General features: G+C 36.6%; 1 protein-coding gene across 2 annotated transcripts; it reads right to left on the bottom strand.

Moving 5' to 3' along the window:
- Positions 1-641: 641 nt before the first annotated feature.
- Positions 642-22,920, bottom strand: AGD2 (Pyridoxal phosphate (PLP)-dependent transferases superfamily protein). Of its 2 annotated transcripts, none has more exons than XM_089999985.1 (11): positions 22,777-22,920; positions 22,388-22,510; positions 22,192-22,283; positions 20,211-20,278; positions 19,105-19,221; positions 9,365-9,427; positions 6,930-7,034; positions 6,578-6,628; positions 6,060-6,380; positions 1,531-1,737; positions 642-1,265 (listed from the first exon to the last, which is right to left on the bottom strand). In XM_089999985.1, the coding sequence occupies exons 2-11, from the start codon at positions 22,465-22,467 to the stop codon at positions 972-974; spliced, it is 1,398 nt and encodes a 465-aa protein (XP_089856111.1). In that variant the 5' UTR covers positions 22,468-22,510; positions 22,777-22,920; the 3' UTR covers positions 642-971. The 2 variants fall into 2 exon arrangements, with proteins under 2 accessions (XP_089856111.1, XP_089856112.1); XM_089999986.1 differs by having other exon boundaries at positions 22,192-22,277; positions 22,777-22,913.
- Positions 22,921-24,454: the final 1,534 nt, after the last annotated feature.

Below are 24,454 nucleotides of genomic sequence, written 5' to 3'. Positions count from 1 at the left end.
AAATGATGATCAAGAATATTTTGAAGTCAGGATACCATTGGCTCACCATGAGTTTTGATTGCTACTAATATGTCAAAAAGTATTAAATTAATGGTCATGTCATTCATGCACCTTCATCTGAACTGTATTCTATTGCATCCCATTGCAGTTTGATGTCCTAGGTCTTATTCATCCTCATGCATCAAACAAACTGTTACATTCTTGCAGCGACAGAATACTTCACCAAGTAGATCGAAGTTGTTTGGTGTCATCATTCATTTGTCAAAAAAGAATAATGTGTTGATTTGGTGTCCTCAAGGATATTGTGAGTGATAATGGTTCTTATTTAAAAAATGAGAATGTGTGGAAAGCATGTAAGAAGTTTGTCATAACCCAACATAAATAAGCTAGAAAAGGAACTCAGGTATTTGGGGTTAGATTTGTTATTGTTAGGCTTTCCTTATATGCTCATTTTTTTCAAAAATATTTGAGACAACAAGCTAGAAAAGATGGATTAAAATAGATACTGCTTTAAGCAGACTTTGCCCAGGAGAAGGGATGATGCAGGATGAGTTTAGGAGTGGTTTGAGTGAATCAATCCTCTTCCCCTGCACTTTCAAATGATATTCAACAACAATAACAAAGATGACCAACAAGAAGTGCATTTTAAAACTATTATCTTGTTGAAGCCTAAAAAAAATCAATAGGTTTTACATAATAAAAAGAAAGATCTCCGCTAGGAGATAAAGTTTCCAGACTCTCAACTCCACAAAGTTCATGCATACAAAATCGTAAAGGTTTTCTAGTACACTACAGACAGACATATTGGCAATGAAAGCAATTTCCTAACCACTTAATAAGTGAGGCATATACTTGTGATAACGCACCGCTGATTTCCAGCCGCTAATAACCGAGGCTCCTTATAGATTGGCAAACTGACCTGCCCATGAAGCTTTCTCTCAAGAGATGCTGTTCATTGAGGAAAAGAGACTTCATTTGTAAAGCTGCTTCAATCTTCGTGAGGCTTCGAGTATATTTTCTCTATGTCCAAAGGCACTGACTCTGATAAATCCTTCACCTGCAGGGCCAAACCCACTGCCAGGAGTTGTAACTATATTTGCCTTCTCAAGAATTTCTGCAAAAACATCCCATGATTTGCGCCCTGGAAAATGCACCCACACATAGGGTGCATTCTTTCCTCCATACACCTTATAACCAAGCGATGTAAATGTATCTACTATAATTTCAGTGTTAGCTTTGTAGAAACCAACCACATCACGCATAGCCTGCAAGTCATAGTGAAAAACTTCGAATTAAATCTCTATTTTCCTTTACCAAATGCAAATGAAATAATCATTTCTAGACTACATGATCATACAAAAGCAAGGGAAGATGAACATATGCAGAATAATCAGCAGGGAAGCTGAATGATAAACACTTAACAATCCTGCACCTGAATGGCAGCAGAAATAATTTGACTGGGCTTTAATTTGCCTTTAACGAGCTGAGCAAATATAGAAAATAGAATCATGGGATAAGATTGAAACTGACCTTTAATCCCTCTTCAGAAAGGCATGCCGATCCTCCAGCTTGAGAGATGTTTGACGCACCATTGAAGCAAGTACAAACAATTCGGTTGAAGTCCTTGGCTACAGGAAAACCATCTGAAAATAGAAGTTGTTTGGGAACAACTGTCCAACCAAGGCGCACGCCTGTGAACCCAGCATATTTTGAAAAGGATGTGGTCTCAATTGCAACCTTTAAAATAGCAAGTCAGATTGCCTTAACTAGTGAGTCGTCTTCAAGTAAAACAGGAAACAAATGAATCATCCGATTTAACTATTGAAGATAAGTAGGAAGCATTCGCTGGATCATGGAACAGATTCAGTCCTTGTAATAGGCTGAGTCCACTAAGGGCACATTAGTACTCTTTATTCTTTCTTTTTTTTTGTCCTTTTCTGTTTTTGTAAGGACTATTTGATCAAATACTAAATAGAGTTGAGGTCTCCCTCTCTCTTGTGTATGTATAAGTAAAGGCTTTTATCACCTTTCATTTATTAATGCTTCTCTTAAGCATTCATGCTCAATAAAATGTATATTTTTTATATTCTTGTGTTTTTTTAATTCCTTAATGTCTTGTGCACTTAGTGTTTGTGTAGTGATCCAGGAAACAAATGATTATTAATTCCTTTTTTCATATATATATATATATATATATATATATATATATATATATATTATTAATAAAATGCACATAAGATGCAAAAAAAATTATCAATCAACGTTTTTTCATATAAGTAGAAAAAGTTTAAAAATTTTATGAAGAGATTTTAAAAATCTCACACAACAAAAAGAATGATATCGGCAAATCTCAATAATAGTTCGACTACCACAAGCAATCACCTCACTAGACCTCCAAACCTCAAAAATCAAGTGTATCAGCTACTAGAACAAAAGTATAATCACAATGTCACTAATAGGCTAAAAACACACAAAAAATATGAATAAAAACACCTCTTGTCTACATAAAATGACACGTAAACAAGTGTATCAGCTACTAGAACAATAGCATAATCACAATACTGCTAATGGGATAAAAACACAAAGTGTGAATAACCAACATCTCTTGTCTACATAAAATGATACTTAAACAAATATAGCAGCTACTAGAACAAGAGCATAATCACAATGTCACATGTGGGCAAAACAAATACACAAAAAGTGTGAATAACCAATGAGTTCACATAACTCACCACACTTCAAAAACATTTGTCTATATAAAATGACACTTAAATAAGAGGCATAACACAAGAGATAAAAGTGCTTGTAATAAAACAAACCAATGCCATCAAGAAGAATAAGAATAACGATTTTAACAATCTTTCAAAACTCCATGGTTCCAAAAACATAACTACCATCACAGGAAAATCAAGATATCAAGCATCCAATATTGTAAATAAATGAATAGTAAAACACACTCATAGAAACTGAGGTCAATCACCTACCAGTTAGATACATATATATACTGACAAGAAGACATGAGGTGCACACACAACCCACCCCAATGACTAACTCGGATTTCCAATAACAATGAGTTCAGAAGCCAATCAACCATCAATCAGACCCAAGGCAAATAATAATACATCATTTATAACACCTGAGAATCTAGACTGATAAGATGACATGAGGTGCACGCATAACTCACCTCAATGACTAACCCTGACTCCACAACATTGAGATCCACAAGAAACAAACGAGTGATACAACACAGTCATATAACCAAAGGTCAATCAACTGTCTATTAGAACAAAATAATTTGGCAATCTATACTGACAAGAAGACAAAGGTACACATATAACTCATCTCAACAACTAACTTTTGTCTCACAATATAGAAGTGCATACAACTCACCTCAATAAAGCCAAACAAATAATAATGGATGTATCGAAAGAAGAGTGATGAACTTACAAAGCCAAATAATAAAAACCTTCAAAGGCACATTTCAAAGAACAAAAATTGTCAAGTCAAAGAAATCCTCGAGTAATGAAATTATAAAGCCTTCAATCACTAACCGAAATGTCCACCAATATTAAGTAGATAAACAAAAAAAATGTTCTCTAACGAACATTCTCACAAAACCCACAAAGGGAGACACAAGAAGTCTCACAATATAAAAATCGATATTTTATTGAATATCATAAGTATGTAATAGAAACATAACACTTAAAACTCATGTGAGGTATCATGATGCAAATAATTTTTAGTAAAAACATACAATCATACGGCAAGATAAAATGTCCACCAATGAGAGTCTTCAATTACTAACAAGCATATCAATAAATAATGGACAATTAATAAAGTGAACCACGAAGGAAACACTTATAACACTCACAAAGAGAAAGCACAAAGAAGGTTCTCATAATTCTCAAATTAATATTTTATTAAAACTAAGTATGCAAAAAAGCATAATATTTAAATCTCATGCAAAACATATAAGATAATGTTCATTAAAGAACCATGACACTAAGAAAATAACACAATCACAAGGACCACAAAAGGACCAACAAGATAAACACCCAATAACATAACTATTTTTAATCATTTTAAAAGAAAAACATATTTAAAAGGCATTTATAAAAGTGAATGGTTCTCATAAGAAATCATGCTCAATACCTTATGCATGAATAGATAATCTTATTCATCATGTAAGACAATCACAAGTGCACAAGGATCTTATATGAATAAAAAAATTATCTCAAAATTCAAAAATAGCAAGGTATCCATGATCACTAAGATCCTAACCATATATAATTTTTAATACTTTATAAAATATTTTATGTTTCACATAAAAATATATCAAAGAGAAAAGAAAAAAAAATCAAACACAAGTTAAGCAAAATCTCATAAAAACATACTTGTGAATGACACACAAAACCATTTAAAATTAATATTTCAAATTATTTTTAAAATATTTGACAATTTTTCAAAACAAACTAAAACAAAGTTCAATACAACAATAAATACGAGCATGATTTGACATTTGTCTCCATGAAATGTTTGGCATTTAAATGCCAACAACACATGCTCAAAATTACTAGGTCATGTACAGACATTTTAAATAAAGCGAATTCAAAAAAATCTAGGATTCAAAATAGATCTCATGGAAGTACACACATATATCATTTCACAAGATCAAACAAATATTATAAACCTTATAAAATATTTAATAAAAATAAACCCAACAATAATCTAAAAAGCATTTAGAGATTTTAGTTTTTAACAAAAATAACAAATAACTTTTCAAAGAGAAAAAAAATAAGTGTTTCCTCATGCATAATACATGAGATAGATAACTCAAATAACACTAAAGGTTCAATATATATACCGGGTCAAGATTTTCCTTGAATTCAAGCCACACAATAATCACAAATCCTTCATGGAGCACGAACTCTAACCAAAGAATCTCAAGACCCAAAAAAAAGCAAAAATACCAAGATTTTTTTGTTTTGATACCATGTAATGAAATATGTGGAAATACAAAACAAAGGCCTCTAATGGCTTCCATGATTATAAACACAAAGTGAGCACATGCACAAGTCCAACTAAAGGACAATCAAGAGCACTAAGTGCATACAAGACATAAAGGAATTAAAAGAAGAATACGAGAATATAAAAAATATACATTTTATTGAGCATGAATGCTTAAGAGAAGCATTAGAAAATGAAAGGGGATAAAAGCCACTATTTATACACATACAAGAGAGAGGGATTCCTCAGTAGAGTTGTTGGACTATTCCAATAGCTCTATTGACTAGTCAACTCTATGTTGACTAGTCAAAAAAGAACCCAACTGCCCTATTTGTTATTTGACCAAATAGTCCTTATACAAATAGAAAAGGACCAAAAAAATAAAGTAAAAGTACTAATGTGCCCCTAATGGACACAGCCTATTACAAGGACTGAAATAACCAAAATACCCCTAATGGGTATTTACCTATTACATCATTATAAATAATATATATATACATGTACAGCTTAACAAGGGCCGCTCTCAAAACCAAAAACTTTTTATAGCAAAAATTTCTCCATCTTTAAGATGGAGAAACTTTTCTTGTCAAAAACAAGGCAAACTAGAAATTTTTCCTTTCAAAATGAATGGAGAAGTTTCCACTTTTCCTTTCTGACTTGCATTTCTCCAAGCATTTTCCAACTTCCAGTGCCCTAAGTGAGTCATCAAGAGTGGTAAGCTTGTGCACAGATTTCAAAGTGTAAATATTATTTTAACTGCAATTGAGATAAGAAAAGATGAACAGATACCCTAGCAATCCCCTCCATGCTACCTTCTCTCCAACAACCCCAACATCCCCTCATAAAACAAAGAAGGAAAGCAGTGAGGAAAGAAAAAAGGATTTTGTAGGCAGTGAGAGTTGAAAGAGGTGAGAAGGCTTCTCAATAATCTGACTGCTGATTTCTGAATTGAAAAAGATAATAATGCTACCAAAAAGTTGCTATTTGATATAATATTTTAAAGGAATAGAGAAATCTTGAAAAAGAGAAATGCACACAAGTATTGCATATACCTCTTCAGCTCCAGGAATTTCATAGATAGATCGGGGACTGTCATCTGATATATACATTGCATAAGCAGAGTCATAAACAATGATAGAGCCATTTTCTCTTGCAAATTTTACTAGCTGAAGTAGTTGCTCTCTTGTTGCAGCAGCACCCGTTGGATTGTTTGGTGAGCAGAAAAAAATGACATCAGTTTTTGAAATCGTTGACAGATCAGGGAAGAAACCATTATCTGGTGTACATCTCATGTATTCTATGTTTGCATATTTCTCAATATCCTTTTCATACAGGCCAGTTTGGCCCATAATTACACTTGAATCCACATATGCCTGTCAGCATGCAGACATGACAAATATTAGTATCATATCATGGATCAAACTGGAATGAAGCACGCTGATAGGAATCATGTTAAAATCATGATTAGAACTCAGGGATAGGGAAAAAATTTCAAACATTCATAAACTGGCTATATAACAAAAATTATGACGGATGATCATGAACACGTCATAAAGGAGATACGACATACCGGATATGAAGGATCTTGTACAGCAATCTTCACATTAGATCCAAAAAGGAGCTGTATAAATGAGAAGATTGTCAAATGGCTTGCATTAGTTTAACGTAATTCAATAGAGTAACTATTGCTAATCAAGTCACAAGAAATTGAAATGGCAAAATTACAATATCATGCATAGCAACTATTGCTTATGTCACAAGCACATGGAATGGCAATATGTCAAAGTTGCACAGAATGTGTCTAGCTATAGCTCATACAGATACTCAAACTAGCCATTCTGTGATTTGTCCAAGATCTGTGTGAATCATTCATCCCTTCTATACTGAATGAATATAGTAAGTTCAGAATAAATGAATACAACCTGAAGCCGGGATATATCACATTTTGCACCATCTGACACAAAAATTTCTGATTCATCAGTTCCAAAGCTTCCATAAAATGTCTCTGCTATGGCCGCCCTCAACTTCTGCAATCCAGAAAAAAATCATGTTTTTTCTTTATTTTTATAACACAAGCTTCTTGGATGATTATTCAACAGTGAAAAATAACAAGTCAACCTCATCAAGTAATTATGTCATCATTAAGTTTGCTTAATTACAATAGAAGTGCACTTCCTTTTCTGCATTGTGAAGGTCAAAGAACTACCGCAGATGTGCATCCACTACAGCAGGCCACCACTCAAAAACATATTCTATATCCAAAGTTGAATAGGTCAAAGATAAATAACGCCTCTTTTACAACATCCAAACAGATAACAACTTAATAGGAGGTCATGTTAGGGCATGCATTTTCAGTATTCTGTATTATGAATTGGTAAATTTCCTAAAGAGTCATATACATCAGCAAATTGCAAAAAAGGGACTTCCGTAGCTAGTGAACACTCACTTTCCTTAACAATGTTGACATGGTATCACATTTACTCAGGAGATGCACCTCTTCCAAACATCTAATCTTTTTTTATAGCTTGGAAGGAAAAGATTATCATTGGAGAAACCAGTGGACACCCATAGAGAAATATTCTTGTACCTTAACCATGCCTATATACAAGAAACCTTTTGCACAACAGAATCTCCAGAAACCAAGGGTCAAATAAAAAAGGCAGCCTGTCCATTGCCAGCTTAGGCCTGAGCATGCAGCGAAAAATATTCAGGTACCTTAGTCAACCTTGCCAAACACCAGAATGTTCCTCCAACACGGTCTTAATTAGCATGGCCCCACTACTCATCAGGGTGAGACGGCATCCATTACCATTTAAAAATCAAAGTTGTTCTCATCAAACATAAATCCCCGACATCCATGCTCCCTCTGCTTCTAGGTTGAGTGGCTTCCTCCAGAAGACTGGTGAAGCCCCTTCCCTCCCTATTACCCCCTCCAAAGGAAATGATTGAAAAGCTATGGTACCCAAACACTCCATTTTGCCCTCCGAAACCATGTCGACACGCATATCCCCGTGTTGACATACATAGACACCTGGACACGCTATTTTACCCTCTGTACATACAAGTTTGTATTTAATTTGTAATTTAGAATTATATTTTCAGTTTATAACTTTATATTTTCAGTATATAATATATATTTTAGATATAGCATATATATTTAGATTATATTCAGTTTATTTTGAATTCATTTTATATTTATGTGATATTTAATATATATATATAGCTGTGTCCCCGTACCCACATCTTTTGGAATTGCCATGCCGTACCCTCCATACCCGTACTCGGGTGACATAATTGAAAAGCTTGTTCAATTTATTTCCATTCTTAGGCAGAAGAAAATAGCCATCAAATACAATGACATATGTGCCAGCATGTTTTGAACAAGAATCAACCTATCAGCTAGAGATAAGCAACCTTCTAAGACTGCAGCTTCTTAGCAAATTGGTCCTCCACCACTCTCTGATGGACATCTCCTGAAGTACCCTTCAAGACATTTTATCAATGAAGCTTCTTTTTTCCACCTCAAGGAGAAGAAACTTCAGCTTTCTATGCATTTCATGAAATTTCAGTGGAATAGTTCTAGGAGTATCTGGAAATTTCATAAATCCTATAATAGGTCATAAAAATGTTTCAAATTAATCAGACAATGAATATAAGCATTTCAATGTATTTTAAACCCATCAACTCCGTTAAACCAATTAATTCAACGTACTGATAAAATCGTTCACCCATACTTTTGGTAGATTCTCGTAATCTACTAAGCATTTCATCATTTTTTAAACCATCAAATTGTTTAAACTGGGTAGTTCAAAGTACCAATCAATTGGGTACCATACTTTTGGCAGAATAATCATGAAACTTGAATTTATTAGAAAATATGTCATGTATGTAATAAATTAGTTATCAAAATGATAGAATATGAGGTAAAACTTAAATGTTTGGGTACATAAATCAAACAAAAAGTTGAGAACCAAATTCTTCCCATGCTATAATAGTCTTGTTCAAGAAAAGCTTCAAAGGATGCTGAAAATTTATCTCAAAAAAAACAAAGATTGATGTTTCCTTAAACATTTCCATTTTGTTACTTGCAGGTCTACTAAGATCAGATCTAGTCCATGCAATCACTATAAACATCATCAAAAGTTGTCCCAAACTTTATATTTGGCTTTGATTCAAGGAAGGTATCCTCAAATAGGTTCTACAATATTCCAAGAATATATATGCAGCATATGGATGCAAGCTTAAAACAAGTATAAACTAGCAGTAGTGAATATCATATTGACAAGGCTTCCTTGCAAAACTGCACCATCTTAATGGGAAATAATTGAAAAAAATAAGAGACTATAGTACTCTGTACCCGGTCACCCTGCTCTGCACCGTAGCCACTGTAACCATCAATTGTAGACAATGCATGTGCCCGCTGCAAACAGCCACGCAATGGAGAGCAGAATTATATGATTAATTTCAAAAGGAACTTATAAATAGATGAAATTAAATGCAAAGTTTTCTTGTTTTGATCATGTTATACTAGTTTTTCCTTGAGAAATGTTACATGAGACAAGATGTGATGAGGGATTTGTCAAGAAACTCATCCTAATAGATTGTCTTTCAATGAAAAAATGTAATCATTTGGATTTACACTTAATTTTCAGATCACATAAATAAAAGAAAATAAAACATAACTAAATCAGAAAGGGAAAATTACCACAGTAGCCAAGAAGAAGTCAACTGGCATAGGAAAAACAACTGAAAGCCATCACATAATTACCTTTAAGACAGGCCATACTTGAGTTTCTGGGCTATATATCCTTATATGATAAACATTTACCACTATACCATTTTAAAATGGGACCATGCAACTGCCAGTAAGTTGGATTTAGGAACCAAAACCAAAGCTTTCAAGGGGAGTTGGATATTTACTTGAAGATGGTTTCACTTCTATGTCAAGATAGCAAAAAAATTAAGCCCTGTAGAAAGGATTGGCTATTTAGAGATATAGGTCTGGCTCTGAATCAGGGAAGCTCCATCTTCTAACACATTAGCCTACAGTTACACACAGAAGCCAGCACACATGCATGTCTACGAGTTCAGTTACGAATGGAAGGCACAAGTGAGAGGAGAAACATAACTTTGAAGCTTCATTCCTTTCTTTTAAGGTATATACCAAGTATATAGGGGTTGACTCCCCGTTTACAACAAGCACTTGCCTAAAATGCCCCTCACAACATAAGTAATACAAGAGTAAATAAAAGTGTAAAATTCTGGACAGATTTGACTCTCATCTTTTACTCTAATTATACACATGTACAACATTATATTACATTTAACCTTCAACACTCCCCCCTCATACTCGATATAATGTAAAGATAATCATCCCGAGTTTGGTGAGAAATGACCAAAATAGAGATGTGGACAAACATTTAGTAAAGAAATCTGCAACCTTTTGAGATGTGCTAATGTATGACAAAGATATAATATCTTCTAAGTATGCCCTCCTTCTGAAGTGACAATCTATCTCAATATGCTTTGTGTGCTCATGGAACCGTGGATTTTTGGCAATATGAATAGCACTTTAGTTATCACAATATAATATTGTCCCATTAGTCAACTTCACTCTCACATCTTCAAGCAACCATCTCAACCAAATTATTTCAGTTATAGTTTGAGTCATGGCCCTATACTCTGCTTTTGTAGTAGATAGAGTTATTCTTTGTTCCTTTTTACTTTTCCAAGATATCAGTGAGTTACCTAAGAAAATACAAAATCAAGATGTAGAATGACGATCCTTAGATGAAACCCCAAGGTCAGAATCGTAGTAACCACGTAGCTCCAACTTTGACGATGTTGAGAAAAACAATCCATGATGCATGGTACCACAAATATAACGTATGATTCAGAGGATGGTTGTCAAATGTAATGTTCTAGGTTCACTCATGAACTGACTTACCACATGCACTGCAAATGTAATGTCAAGTGAGGAGAGAGTCAAATAGATCAAGCTCTCCACTAATTGTCTATACACATTTGGATCCTCCCATACTTCACCATCATCATGACGCAACTTAACGTTGGGCTCTATAGGAGTATCAACATGCTTCCAATCATCTGCCAAACTTGACATGATTAACAAGTTAGTTGCACACTTGTGTTGGATTAGAAAGTAACCTCTCTTAGAATATGCAATTTCAAGCCCCTGGAAATACTTCAATCTACCCAAGTCCTTCATTTCTAATGCCTCGACCAACTTCTTTTTCACATTCTTAATGATGCAAGTATCATCACCTGCAATAATCATGTCATCCACATAGAGTAACAATAAACAATATCCAGTGTTTGACACATATACAAATAAAGCTTGGTTCAAACCATATAATGCACGTTTGAGTCTGCAAACTCTTTATTCCTGATCTACTACTCAATGTAGCAACTCCATAATACCATATATACCTCCTCTTCAAGATCACCATTTAGGAATGCATTCTTCATATCCAACTGCCATAAATCCTAATGGTGGTAATATGTGCCAATGAAGCAAACGTTTCAGCAAAATCTATGTCATATTGTTGGTTATAACCCTTGGCTACAAGTCTTGCCTTATATCCTTCAATTTTTCCATCAGCTCTTGTCTTCACCTTATACATCCACTAGCAACCTAGGTTCTCTCCTACTATAGATCACAAATCTATTTTCCTTCTCTATACCAGAATTTTCAGGAAAAGGGATAAAAACAAAAGGTCTATTTCATTCTTATTGTCTTCCTTCTCAAAACAAAAGTATGGACGATTATCTACGAACTCCACATGCCTAGATATCCACATGCCTTTTTTACACTAGATCATAGCACTTGTATCATTTTTGTCCCTCTGGATACCCCAAGAAACAACATGTTACATTCATGGGGGACAATTTATCTCTTTGATATGAAGGCACCAACACAAAACATGTACTTACAAAAACTATCAAAAGTCGTAATCAGGTTTCTTCTCATACAACTTTTCAAATGGAGATACTTTCCTGAGAATACTTGATGGCATACAATTGATCAAATATATTGTTGCTCCTGTAGCTTCAGCCCAATATATCTTAGGTACACGACTAGAAAACAACAATGCAAGAGTAGTCTCAAATATGTGTTTGTTATTTCTTTCTGCAACATCATTTTGTTCAGGAGTATATGGACATGACTTCTGATGTATAATTCTCATCTTATGCAACAAGTCATGTAACTTAAGTTTGATGTATTCTCCCCCTGAATTTGAACGCAAAATTTTAATCCTACCAGAGAATTGGGTTTCAACAAATATGCAAAAATTTTGAAAAATTTTAAAGTCACTTTTATATTTCATAAAATATATTCAATTTAATCTCGTACAATCATCTATGAAAGTTATAACATTGGTACAACCTCCCTTAGATTCTATAAGAGAAGATCCCGAAACATCAGAGTGCACAAGATCAAACGGACTCTCAGACTCAACCTCTCTAGATGGAAAAGGGCATGACCTTTAGTAAGTCTACAACTCTCACAACACTTAAAGACTCTAGACTCCCCCTGAATATCATTTGACATAACATGTAGCCTGGAACTAGAAGTATGTCCTAACCGACAGTGCCACAAGACTGTAGGATCCAAAACTCGACTACACAACTTTTTGAGACTCAAAATCAAGATGATCCACATAGTAGAGGTGTCCCCTCCTACGCCCAGTCTCAATCCTCCTCCTTGTAGACTGATTCGGCACAAAACAATCAACAACAATAAAAATGTAACAATTTTGTTTGGTAATTTGCCCAACAGAAATTAAGTTCATGGCAAGAGAAGGAGCATGATACACTCTTGAAATGTTCAATTTACTTTTGGGACCAGAGATAGGAGTGATAGAACTAATTTTTAAAACATTCATAGTAGATCCGTTGGCAGTGCAAAAATCTCCACCACTCGGTCTATAGTTGGTTAGTATAGACTCATAGGTGATATGACATGAGGCCCCTAAATCTATTAGACAACCTAAATGCATACAAAAAATACATGCAACAGCACTACCAAAAGTGGAAGGGCACAAGAAGACTGAATATGAGAAGTAGCAAAAACAGAAGACTAATGTCGAATATGTTGCATCTCCTCTAATAGTTGAGCATGGGTCGCATGCTGAGATCCAGATGATGTAGCTGCCATCAAAGAGCCCACTACCGCACCAAATGATGGAGAAGTAGCAGCTACACTAAATTTTTTCTTTCTGAAAATCGAACATGTATTCATTGTGTCCTAACTCTTTACAATAATGGCATCAAACACCACTCATATCTCTTCTAGGCATCCCAGCTGAACCTACACGAGCACCTCGTGCCCCACTCCGCCTAGTAACTACTAACACCGACTCATCAAATTATTTGGTTCCAAGAGACTTTATCTTTGTCTCTTCAGTTATGAGGTCAGAGAATGTTTGGGTGAGAGTAGGTAAAGATGCCTTGTGCAGAATGGCACTCCTTGCATTATCATACTCCGAATGTAGCTCCATCAACAACTTGATGAAATATGTCATTTCCTAAGAATTGTTGTCCAATTTCATGCATTCCTTGCAATCTTTGCATTTTGCATATCTCTCATTAGGCTCAATGAGCGCAAGAGAATCCCATATCTGTTGAATCTATGGAAAAAAACCTCCAATAGTCTTATTTTCTTGCATGAGATGCCTAAGCTTCAAAATCGATTGATACTCCTTTGCCCAGTTCTTTTGCTTATACACTTGTTCCAAGAAAGCCCATGCATCATTTGCTTCTTGGAACTGAGAAAGGTTCATGGCAATACGTTGCTCTACTGAACCGAGTATCCAAGAAGTCTTACCGGGGTCCACATAAGTAGAAACAGCCGCACTAGAGGGAAGAAGTTTGATTCTTGAATAGTGGTTGTAGTGCCTCCATTAGTTGAGCAAGTGACATAAATCCAATACTTTTGGAGCTTTCATCTACACCACTTTTCTCAAATGACGGCCCCACGAAAGTCACTCTTTTCTTTTATCTTCTTTCTTCCTCTTTGGGCAAAAGGGCTTGATGCAGCCCAGCTCATTGCAAAAATGACATGATTTAATTTATAGAATCATAGTCATTGAAAGTTCTCCCAAAGTGTGGAGGCGTGTTGGTTCTTGTGTGGTTTTCGGGTCTTGACATAACAAGAATGAAATCTTTATATTTGGTGGATGTGGGGTTTTTTAACCTATTTTCTTCCATGGTTAATTCTTCTGGAGTTTCAACTATGGAAGGCACACCTCTTCTATGAAGGAGGACAAACTTAGTCCCCTCAAACTCAAGCCTAAGTCCAATTGCAAATTGATAGAAATGCTCTGATTTGATTTATTTTTCACAGAGTTTTATGTCCATAGGACAATGTCATTTAAGCTCTAAGAGTGCTAACTCATCCCAAATGAGAGATAGAGCATTGTAATATTCTCTTATGCTTATCTCTCATTGAGTCATAGTTCTCACTTTATTTTAGAGTTATGTCATAGGGACTCGGCAAACCGGGTGCCGCACCCGCGTCGACGTGACGCGATGCGTGTGCGCGTGCGGCACCCAATGCGGTCAACTTGACCCTGGGTGCGGTCAAGACACCAGGGTCATTTGTGTCTAATTTTTAGACTTTAAAAAAAAATTACGCCTGATGAAATACACTGCGATGGGTAGGATTAGGGCAAATTTTTTTTGCCCTAATCCTCCCGACCTCTCCTCCTGAAGCCTCCGCCGGACCCCGACGTTGTCGTCGACCGCTCTGCCTCTGCTCTCCTCCTCAGGTACGCTCTCTCCTCTTCGACTCCATCTGCTCTCCTCCTCTTCTCTCTGACTCCCTCTGCTCTCCTCTTCGACCCCTCCCCTGCACAAAGAGGGTGCGGGGAGGGGGCTCGGCCCCTCCCTTGCAAAAAGAGGACGCATGGAGGGGGCTCGGCCCCTCCCCTGCACACAAAGAGCGCAGGGAGGGGCTCAGCCCCTCTCCTGCCAACAGGGAGCGCAGGGAGGGGGCTCGGCCCCTCCCTTGCACACACAGAGCGCAGGGAGGGGACTCAGCAACTCCCCTACCAACAGAATTTTTTTACATATATATATATATATATAAGCAATGTTAATGGTTAAAACTTCAAAATTATATATATATATATATAATTTTTTACATTTTTGCTCTGTCACACCCCCACACCCAAGGTTTTTTAAAGTGTCGCATCCCCGCACCCGCACCCATGTGACATAGTTTTAGAGGTTACATACATGAGCAATATCTTTTAAGGAATACATATCATGGAGATATTTCAAAGCATCGCTAGTAAAATTTGGCTAAACAAGAAAACTTTTTATATCAACACTATTAATAAATCATGCTATAATCTTGGAATGACCCATCTTCTCTTATAATTGGCAACGGCTTTAGTCATGTCATCACCTTGAAGCACCATTTTTTATTCGTTGTCATTTTTTGTAAGCTCAAACTTTGGCCCCTTCTCGGTGCAATCCACCAAACCCCATAAGCCCTTACTCCAAATTTGATGTTTCACAATTGATGCCCGCATCACATAATTGGTGTCATTGAGGCTCACGGGAATGATGACAATGGTCTCTCGGTCATCTTCCATAGTAACAAGGGAGAGAGAGTGACAGACAAAGACAAAGAAAGAGAGAAGAAGGAACAACACTCTTTTTAAACACCACGAGCCCACGATCACACGATTCACGAACTCACGTTCACACCAGTACAAGATTCAATATACTAAAGCTCAGATACCATGTAATGAAATGAAGAGCTTTCACACCTTACACAAGGGGCAAAACACAACCCAATGGGTTTAGTCACAAGAGACACTAAGGGCCAAGAGCACATATAAAATAATAATATATATTTGATGGAAGAATGTACAAAACATGCATTAAATTAGTATAATGCATGTTTTGTGCATTCTTCCATCAAATGTATATTGTTTTTTATGTGCTCTCTTGGCCCTTAGTGGCTCTTGTGATTAAACCCATTTTGGGTTGTGTTTTGCCCCTTGTGTGAGGTGTGAAATCTCTCTTCATTTCATTACATTCTGAAGACAATTAATCAATACAACTTGAGGGTGCATAATATAAAGCTATCTTTTTTTCTGCTATTTTTTCTAATACATTCTTTGTCACAGGGATTCGGCTAGCAGGGTGCCTCATCGACGCAACTCAATGCGGGTGCAGGTGCAGGTGCGGGTGCGGGTGCGGTCAACCCGACCCTAGGTGTGTTGACCGCACCCAGGGCCATTTCAGTCCAATTTTTTTGGATTTTTTAAAAAAAAAAATTGCCCTATGAAATGGGTTGCGGAATTTTAAAAAAAAAATCTGCTGACCGTGCAGCGGGACCCACCCCTTGCTGGATTTTGATTTTGAATTTGGCCTTGATAGCTTTTGTCTCTTTAGTTTAGAGTTGCCTATTCCCGGACGAGGACTTTCAAATTCTTCACCTCTCCCCACCCCTTGCTGGATCCCTGCAGGTAGTGATGAGAGAATGAAAGGACGGAACAGCCGAAGCGTGGATGCTTGCTTGTTGCTGCTCTTGTTTTATAAAAGGGCACTTGTGTCCACAACATCTGACGAGCTTTGTTGGCATCCCATGCTATTCCTGCCTCCAAACAACTAATTCGCAGTGTTGGAAAACATACTATTAACTTGGAAATGATGATCCATCTTCCTCAAAAATTAAAACCAGAATTCAAGAGCCTTTTGAAGTATTTATCCTTCAACCATCCAGATCCTTCTTCGTCAAGGATTTTCTCTCTCCATAATAAATGATAATGGTGGTGGTAGCCTTGGTGGCTATTAGTATTCACTTTTCTCCTGACGAGATGGGTGCTCTAGTTGTAGCCTTGTGTAGACCTCTCTTTTCCACACGTCAAATCCAATAAATTTCTTTTAGCTGTCATCCAGAGTCCAGACCGGAGATCTATGTGCAACTATATATAAAATGAAATTTGAAGAACCCTAGGTAGTGGTGTGGCAGTGGCGGTAGAGCCATTGGCCTCGTGAAGACTCTCTCTACAACAAACCACATCAAACCTTTCGCTTATATTTTTTTTCATGAAGACCAGGGAGTTTCAGACATGATTGAATCATGACAGTGAGCAGAACGCAGCAGGCTGGGTCAATCAGATTGCCAATCCTTTCGGTTCATCAATTTTGTCCCGTTGCACCAAAGTACACAACAAGCAGAACGTGGGTAACAAGTCTTCAAATAAACACACCAGCAAAAGAAAACTGGACCCCCGACCCGTGCCGGGGGAACCCCCGGAATATATATATATTTATTTATTTATTTATTTATTTATTTATTTATTTATTTATTTTTACATTTTTGCCCCTGCCACACCCCCGCACCCGGGTTTTTTGGAAGTGCCGAATCCCCGCACCCATGTGACATAGAATACATTACTTTAGAGAAGGAGAAGTCCCTCAGAAACAGTGGATAGAAGTTGATAGAAACACTCCAAAGGATCAAATGATCCTAAACTGGGTGAAAGAGTGCCTAAATAAAATTGGTGACTGCTGGTGCATGTGTGCTGCTCTTAAGTTCAGGCACAACATAACATGTACCCATTGTAGGTTCAAACTCAAAAGAAATAATCCATTCTCAGAATATGTTGACAGCTTACCAAGAGAAGGAGAGCACAGCCAAAACCAACGACTGTCTCTTCTGGCCCAGCGCTTAAGCCTACCAACGTCATGCTGGAGGTAGCTGACAATCGCAATCACCACATCTGATGATTGGGTATGGATTAAAATCTTAACAACCTCTAGCTTGCCCTGAAGATTTTCAGGCAGCATCTGCCACAATTCAGGCATGCAGTCAGAGAAGACATACAACTGATTAGAAACTCCCTCCAGTAGACAAAAGGTTTTGGAATAGTGCCAGCATACGTGAGACTTAGATCCTTTGGAATAGTTGAAGGCATCTTCAAGCTGCCAGGCATCCACCTTTTCAGGGGTATTCTCATTACTCTATAACATTGTGTCAGCACCACAGACTTTTCGACTGGTTTTCGAGGGGAGAAACCCATATGCCTTTTCGGTAAGTTGGCCAACATGGGCTCCAGAGAGAAGTGGTGTCTTTGGATTGGAAACCTGATCCACAAATGCCGTGTTATCCATAACCATAAACAGAAAGGAAGAAGCGACCCTTCAGGATCCTGACAAGGCTGCCCTCTTATCCCTACCCTTTAACATGGTATTCTAAGGGTCAGGGACACTTGGGGAACTCATTGAGGGTCTTGCCTCACAAGGTCACTAGCCGATTAAAGATATCCTTAAAATTTGCTACAATGCCCATGGTAGTGTAAATGCATGAAATCACCATGTCATTTTTTAGTATGTTAGGGTATAATTTGTGGAACTTTTAACATCCATAAAACGGTGTGGAAGTTAACATCTCTCTCTCTCTCTCTCTCTCTCTCTCTCTCTCTCTCTCTCTCTCTCTCTCTCTCTCTCTCTCTCTCTCTCTATCTATCTATCTATATATATATATAGATAGATAGATAGATAGATAGATAGATAGATATATATATATATATATAGAGAGAGAGAGAGAGAGATCAGTGTGTGTGGATGGATGGACAATATAAATCAAGCAATAGACCTATAGACATAAACAGATTTTCTAATAAAATTAGTGTCCAGTTGATACCAAATGAAACATAATGCAACAAAATTCAAAGTGAAATTCTCAACCATAGCAAGTCATACTTGTCTCATAGAGGAGTACTTAGCTATTCTTGGTCCTGGTTAGAATGAAGTTTATTTACTTACAAACATTCCGTTTTAAAATTAACATGCTCTAAAGGAATGTAATAGCAAGCCAAAGCAAAATGTGTGCAGAATGTATGTGAGTACACCAAAAGGAAGTTTAACTGTTTGGGTCAGCACCTTGTCCATAACTGATGTTGATCAATCTACTTGCAGCAGATGGTCAAAAGTAAATTCAGTAACAAGATTCAAACTAATATAACAACAATAACCAACAATGTAGTGCATCTGCATTACTAGATCTTCATGAAGCAAATTCTCAAGTCCTTACATGCCATCAAACACCATTGTTACCTTTGCCATGGCAGAAGTTATAACATCTGGAATCGGCTCAGTTGTGTCCCCAATCCCAAGGCTTATGATTTTAGCATCAGGATGCTTTAATAGATGTGCAGACCTTCTTCTAGCAATCTGATTTGAGGAGTGTATCAAAAACAATCATATCAACATCTAGATCAGGAATTTCCCAGAAAGGAAAAAGAATACTTCAATTTGAAACCTAGCAAATGCAAGTCAAAAAGCTTACAGGAAGAATACCATCCACCAAAAAGACATGGAATTATTAGTGACTAAATTTCAGAAAACCCCAAAATTTGGATATTCACTTTATAATTTTCCAACCATGAAATGCTTCTACATGTTTGCAAACATTTAAGGAGATTGGACAGAAAGGCACCAAATCACATATGAAAACAACATGCAATTTGTATATACATGAGAATGAGTCCTCTAATGTGCTACATTAATGCTCTAGTTAGAATTTATAGAGAAAATAAACAAATTAACTCACAATAAGTGGATGATAGAAAATGAGCTAAAGCATATAGCATACACAGGATACTTTATCACGATAAGGCCGCTAATTGTCTAAGCATGAGCAGTGAAAGAAAAAATCATCATGTTGATGCTAAAATAAGATCAATCAAATGACTTCTACACTTGTTCTAATACCCAATAAGATCATCCGCTAGAAACAAAAAGAAGAAGGATGGAAGAAGAGAAAAGGAATTATACAAAAAAAAAATTAAACATCAGATAAATTTGAAAACTAAAAATATTTCATGAAAAGATCAAAAACTATCTTGATTAACTAGTTTTCAACCTCCTATGCATCTAAATGTGAGGCATCTACAGTCTGGTCATGATTATAACTCCATGGCCTCTAAAATAAAAATATTTCCACGTATGTTAAGACATGATGTGCCCAAAATGATTATGATCATTAAATCTCCCATATCATATCACCTAAAAGATACTCTGGAATAGGTCAGTCACCTTGGCAATCATGACATTCACAGTGTCCTAAGCACCATTAAAAACCATTAATTGAACTCGTCTGAAAGTGTAATGGCAAAGAAGACAGTGCATGTCATGGAAATCAAAGATTCCTCTAATGATACCTCTGGGAACAAATAACCAGCCTGCAGCTTTGACATATTTGGATTCCGAGAAACCTTTGTCTTGTAAGCTTCACAACAGAGTAGATATATGCTATTAGTTAATTTAGCTAACCAACCTGATGGTCACAAACATGTTCTAAGACAAACAACATAGAATGTCTGAAAAATATCGTTTACTGCAATACACTAAGGAAAACAGCAGTAGCAAATGGGAGCTAATTTGAACAAAAGGTCTCTGATAGTTCATATGACATATGCACACATACTACATTTAACACCCCACTCCCCTCCCCACCCAAAACACACAAACATGCACATTCTTAAACAGAATACGTGGTTCATGTATTAGGTTTTGATTCCCTCTTATTTGTGCATATATAACATAGTATGAGTGTGCATGGAAAGAAAAACAATCTAACAAAATAAGCTTATCTGTCTTTTATATATGATTTAAAGTTTAAACCTCAAGCAAGAAAGAAAGACATTCCTAGATTAGCCTATCAATTTGATATAACAAATTCAACTGAACTGGATCACATTGAAAGGAACTCCACAGCTTCCAGAAAATCCACAGCAGCATAAAAATAATGAATTTTAATATTGCATGGATAATTTAGGAGTTGATCATACAATAGAAGAACATGGCAATAATGACATTGTTGGTGAAGAATAAAGACTGCCTAACACGAAGACTTCAACACAGATTATTCATTTATTTGCCCTGTCGCAAGGCCATTATCATGCCTAACATTTTTAGATACAAAAATGAATGTATGCCATGTTTTTTGAGAGAAAAACTTCATGTCTTTTCCTACAAAACCAACGTATGCCATGTTTTTTGAGAGAAGAACTTCATATATGCCTGTAAATCCGACTTTATTGCTTTCCTTCAGCTTTCTCAACTTGTTAAACAGGTCCTAACTCTCAAGCATTGAAGTGTTTCTCCTGAGAACCCTGCCTCTTTGATAAAAATTGCATGACATCATTTGAGGACTGGATTAATAACATATCATAGAACTCTGGTTCAACCATTGTAGAATAGATAATTTTAGTGTGTCCTAACAAATACCATTTAAAGTTGCAAACAAAAAATAGTGCCCACATATGTTTGCTGTACTGATCAGATTACAGGAACCAAGGTTTGAACAAGAATCCATCAGGAGACTGAAAAGTGAGGTTTGAATATTAATTAATCAAAACCATGATGGGTGCGCTTTGTTCCATGTGCTGTGCTGAATAAATTCTGCTTTTACACGGAAAACATAAAACAGCATTGCCATGATAACCATCGGTAGGCAGCCTTTTTCAACCTCCCATACTTAGAAAAGGGAGCTTTTTTCAATTGCAGCCTTTGAGCATATGCTGAAACCAACAAAAAAGACACTCTGAGGAAAATTTTACACAGCAATTTCAACTTTGAAAGGTAAGAAGTCCCATCTGTTCCTGCGCCTCATTCCAGCTTTGACATGGGGGAAGGAAGCATTTTGTTAACTGTGCCACCCTCTCCATCAGCCTGCCATTAAATGTCTGTGTTGGTTGCACTCGATGAAGGGCAGCTTTCTAGCACTCCCATGCACCCAAGACCAGAATGACATCAGATCAGCTAACGAGTAGAAACGCACATGGATCTTTAACATGAGTTATCTTTGGCGTAGTTCGTTCGCAAACTGCGACTTGAATAAGTGAAGATTTTCTCTTGTGCATTCAGTAGATCAATAGGAATTTCGCTCTTCCTGGTGGTCTATTGTCGAAAATAGACGAATTATTTCAGTACTGTAATCAAGCGATCCTAATAACGAAAAACGATCATTTCCCTTTCCATTGCTATGAACATTACTTTGTTTTTCCCCAAATGAGCAACAGGGCAGGCAAACAAAACAAAGACTTAAACTGTAGCATAAAGCAAAACCAAACAGAAAGGCTAAAGAAAAAGGCAAAAAAATCTGCGATCTCAATCAGAAAAGTAAGAAGAAAAACCAACCAGTGGGCACATTAGACTTCTCGATCGGCTCGGCGATGCATCTAAAGTTTCCCTTGCTCCCGTTAAAAGCCAAACTCTTAGAAGAACTGCAACTGCCAAAACAGCAGCCTGAGCCCGAGAAATCAACACGAAAAAACGATGCATTCGAGGGGTCGATGCCAACAGATGAAGATGAAAAATGAACAATCGAGAGTACCTGGAATTCAAGGCGTTGTAGCCAAGAAAAACAGACGAGGAAGACGAAAGGTTTGCGGAGGGAAACGCGAAAGACGACATCGCCGCTCTCCCTTCAGTCCTACTTCAAACCTTCGAGCTGATGCTGAAAGAAAGATATGTGCCATCAGCGACAGAGAAGGATATAGTAACATCAATGAGTAGCTTGCCGCACAAGATGAAGCTTGAGCAAACAATTTCGGGCTCGGCGGCCAGCAAACTCTCGCCGGAAGATTAAGCAAAGGTTGCTTCTGAAAAGAAGCCCCAGAGTACGAGTCCCGAGCATGATGAGACACGGACACCAGCACACACATGCACATGTCACAGAGAGAAGAGGAGGAGAAGAAGAGGAAGGCTAAAGGAGGTACGTACCTGACACGAAGGGAAGTGGGAAGAGAGCTCCGGCAAGCGAAACTGCCTAGTGATTTGATGCAGTGCTGGAGCGATTGCGGGAGACAGCCGTCGAGCTTTTGTGGAAGCAATGAGAGCACTGCAGTCTGCCTCCCCAATGCTCTCAAGTCTCGACGACCAGATACCTCACATCAGGTAGGGTTGTACATGGATCTCGGGTTCGGATCTTAGTCCGAACCGCGTAGCTAAACGAAGTAAAAAATCTTAAACCTTCAACCTATTATTTACCATGACTGGTAATCTGGGAACTTTGTCTCATATAACATATGACCCAATCAAAATTAGAGAAAAACAACCCTTTTCTTTTATCATAGTAAGCATAAAGCAGCCCACGCTCATTAGTATAAAAAATCCATACCTTCCTTTACCAATACCAACAAGGAGTACAATTAGGAAAAAAAAATGATAGTCGGTAAAGAAAAATGGTTTTTTCAATTGTTTCGATAATGGGTTCTCGTACAATTAAGAGCAATTAAAAATCATTGAAACGAAGACATCTGATTTGTATAAGCAATTGCGTAATGAAATGTTTAATGATTGTGAACAATTTTAATAGCTATCAACACACTTAATTGATCAAAAAATTGATTTGAGCAAAAAGTTTAATGATTTTTGACACTGACGCAAGTTTTTAAAAGATTATGACATTATGAATAGCTACAAACAAGTTTTTTAAAGAGTTACAATAATAAATTCATCATATGCATGAGGAAGAACACTCATATGACAGTTGATTGCCCTTGAAAAAATTATTATACAAAGGTACACAAAGCAGGTTTTTTTTAAGTGAAGAGGTATGATAGTGAGCATATATATGATGGAACAATGGGCAAGGGTACAGTGGAAAAAATGTCTTTCAAATAGATTTCAAGTATTATTTACAAATGCATGCACGATAACCTAAATATAACTTCAAGAGAAATCATGAATGATAACAGTCATGAGAAAGGTATGGATGCCACTTACAAACAAGCATGGCATATACGGGAACATACTAAGGCTGCATTATATGGTTCATTCGAACAATCCTTCAAGATGTTTTTGGCCTATTTGTATCATCTTATGATTGCTAACCAAGGATCGCTAGGGTATATTAAGATTGATCAGAATTATCAATTTAAGTACATATTTTTATCTTTTTTGTCAAGCATCAATGGTTTTTTAAAAGAATGTCCTTCAATTCTTATAGTAGATGACATATTCCTAAAAGAAAGATACACAAGTATATTGTTGTCGGCTCATAGTATTGATCCTCATGGTGAGGTTTTTTTTTAGCATTTGCAATTGTTAATAAGGAGTCCAAAGATTCATGGGCATGATTTTTAGAGGTATTAAAACATGAATTCATACACTTCGATGAGTTTAGATATATAGGAATACTTACAATTATCTTAGATAAACATATAGGTTTAAAGTCTGTTGCCCCCCACATATTGCACATATATCATATTAGATTTTGCATAAAGCATTTAACGAAGAACTTTTTGAAGAAATTTGGTTCACCAATAAGTGCACTATATTGAAGTGTAGCTTGAGCATCCACGAAACAATAATACAATTATCTTCTTGACAAAGTTAAGGAACAAAGCAACTGTATACAATTATATTGCCATTGACATGTATTCAAAATATTGAGCTA

The sequence above is a fragment of the Nuphar pumila genome, chromosome 3 (genome assembly GCF_984573655.1).
Source record: "Nuphar pumila chromosome 3, dmNupPumi1.hap1.1, whole genome shotgun sequence".
In the NCBI taxonomy this organism is placed as follows: Eukaryota; Viridiplantae; Streptophyta; class Magnoliopsida; order Nymphaeales; family Nymphaeaceae; genus Nuphar; species Nuphar pumila.
Note: the sequence above shows the minus strand (reverse complement) of the source record. Positions and strands in the feature narration are given on the sequence as shown.

What these genes read in the sequence shown, in the direction of transcription:
- AGD2 (XM_089999985.1), bottom strand. Translation starts at nt 22,467, where the DNA reads ATGTCGTCTTTCGCGTTTCCCTCCGCAAACCTTTCGTCTTCCTCGTCT. An exon ending in CTGGTTATTTGTTCCCAGAG is followed by an intron (nt 19,222 to 20,210) that starts GTATCATTAGAG and finishes TCCTCAAATCAG; the next exon opens with ATTGCTAGAAGAAGGTCTGC. An exon ending in TTTCTGAAGAGGGATTAAAG is followed by an intron (nt 1,266 to 1,530) that starts GTCAGTTTCAAT and finishes TATGACTTGCAG; the next exon opens with GCTATGCGTGATGTGGTTGG.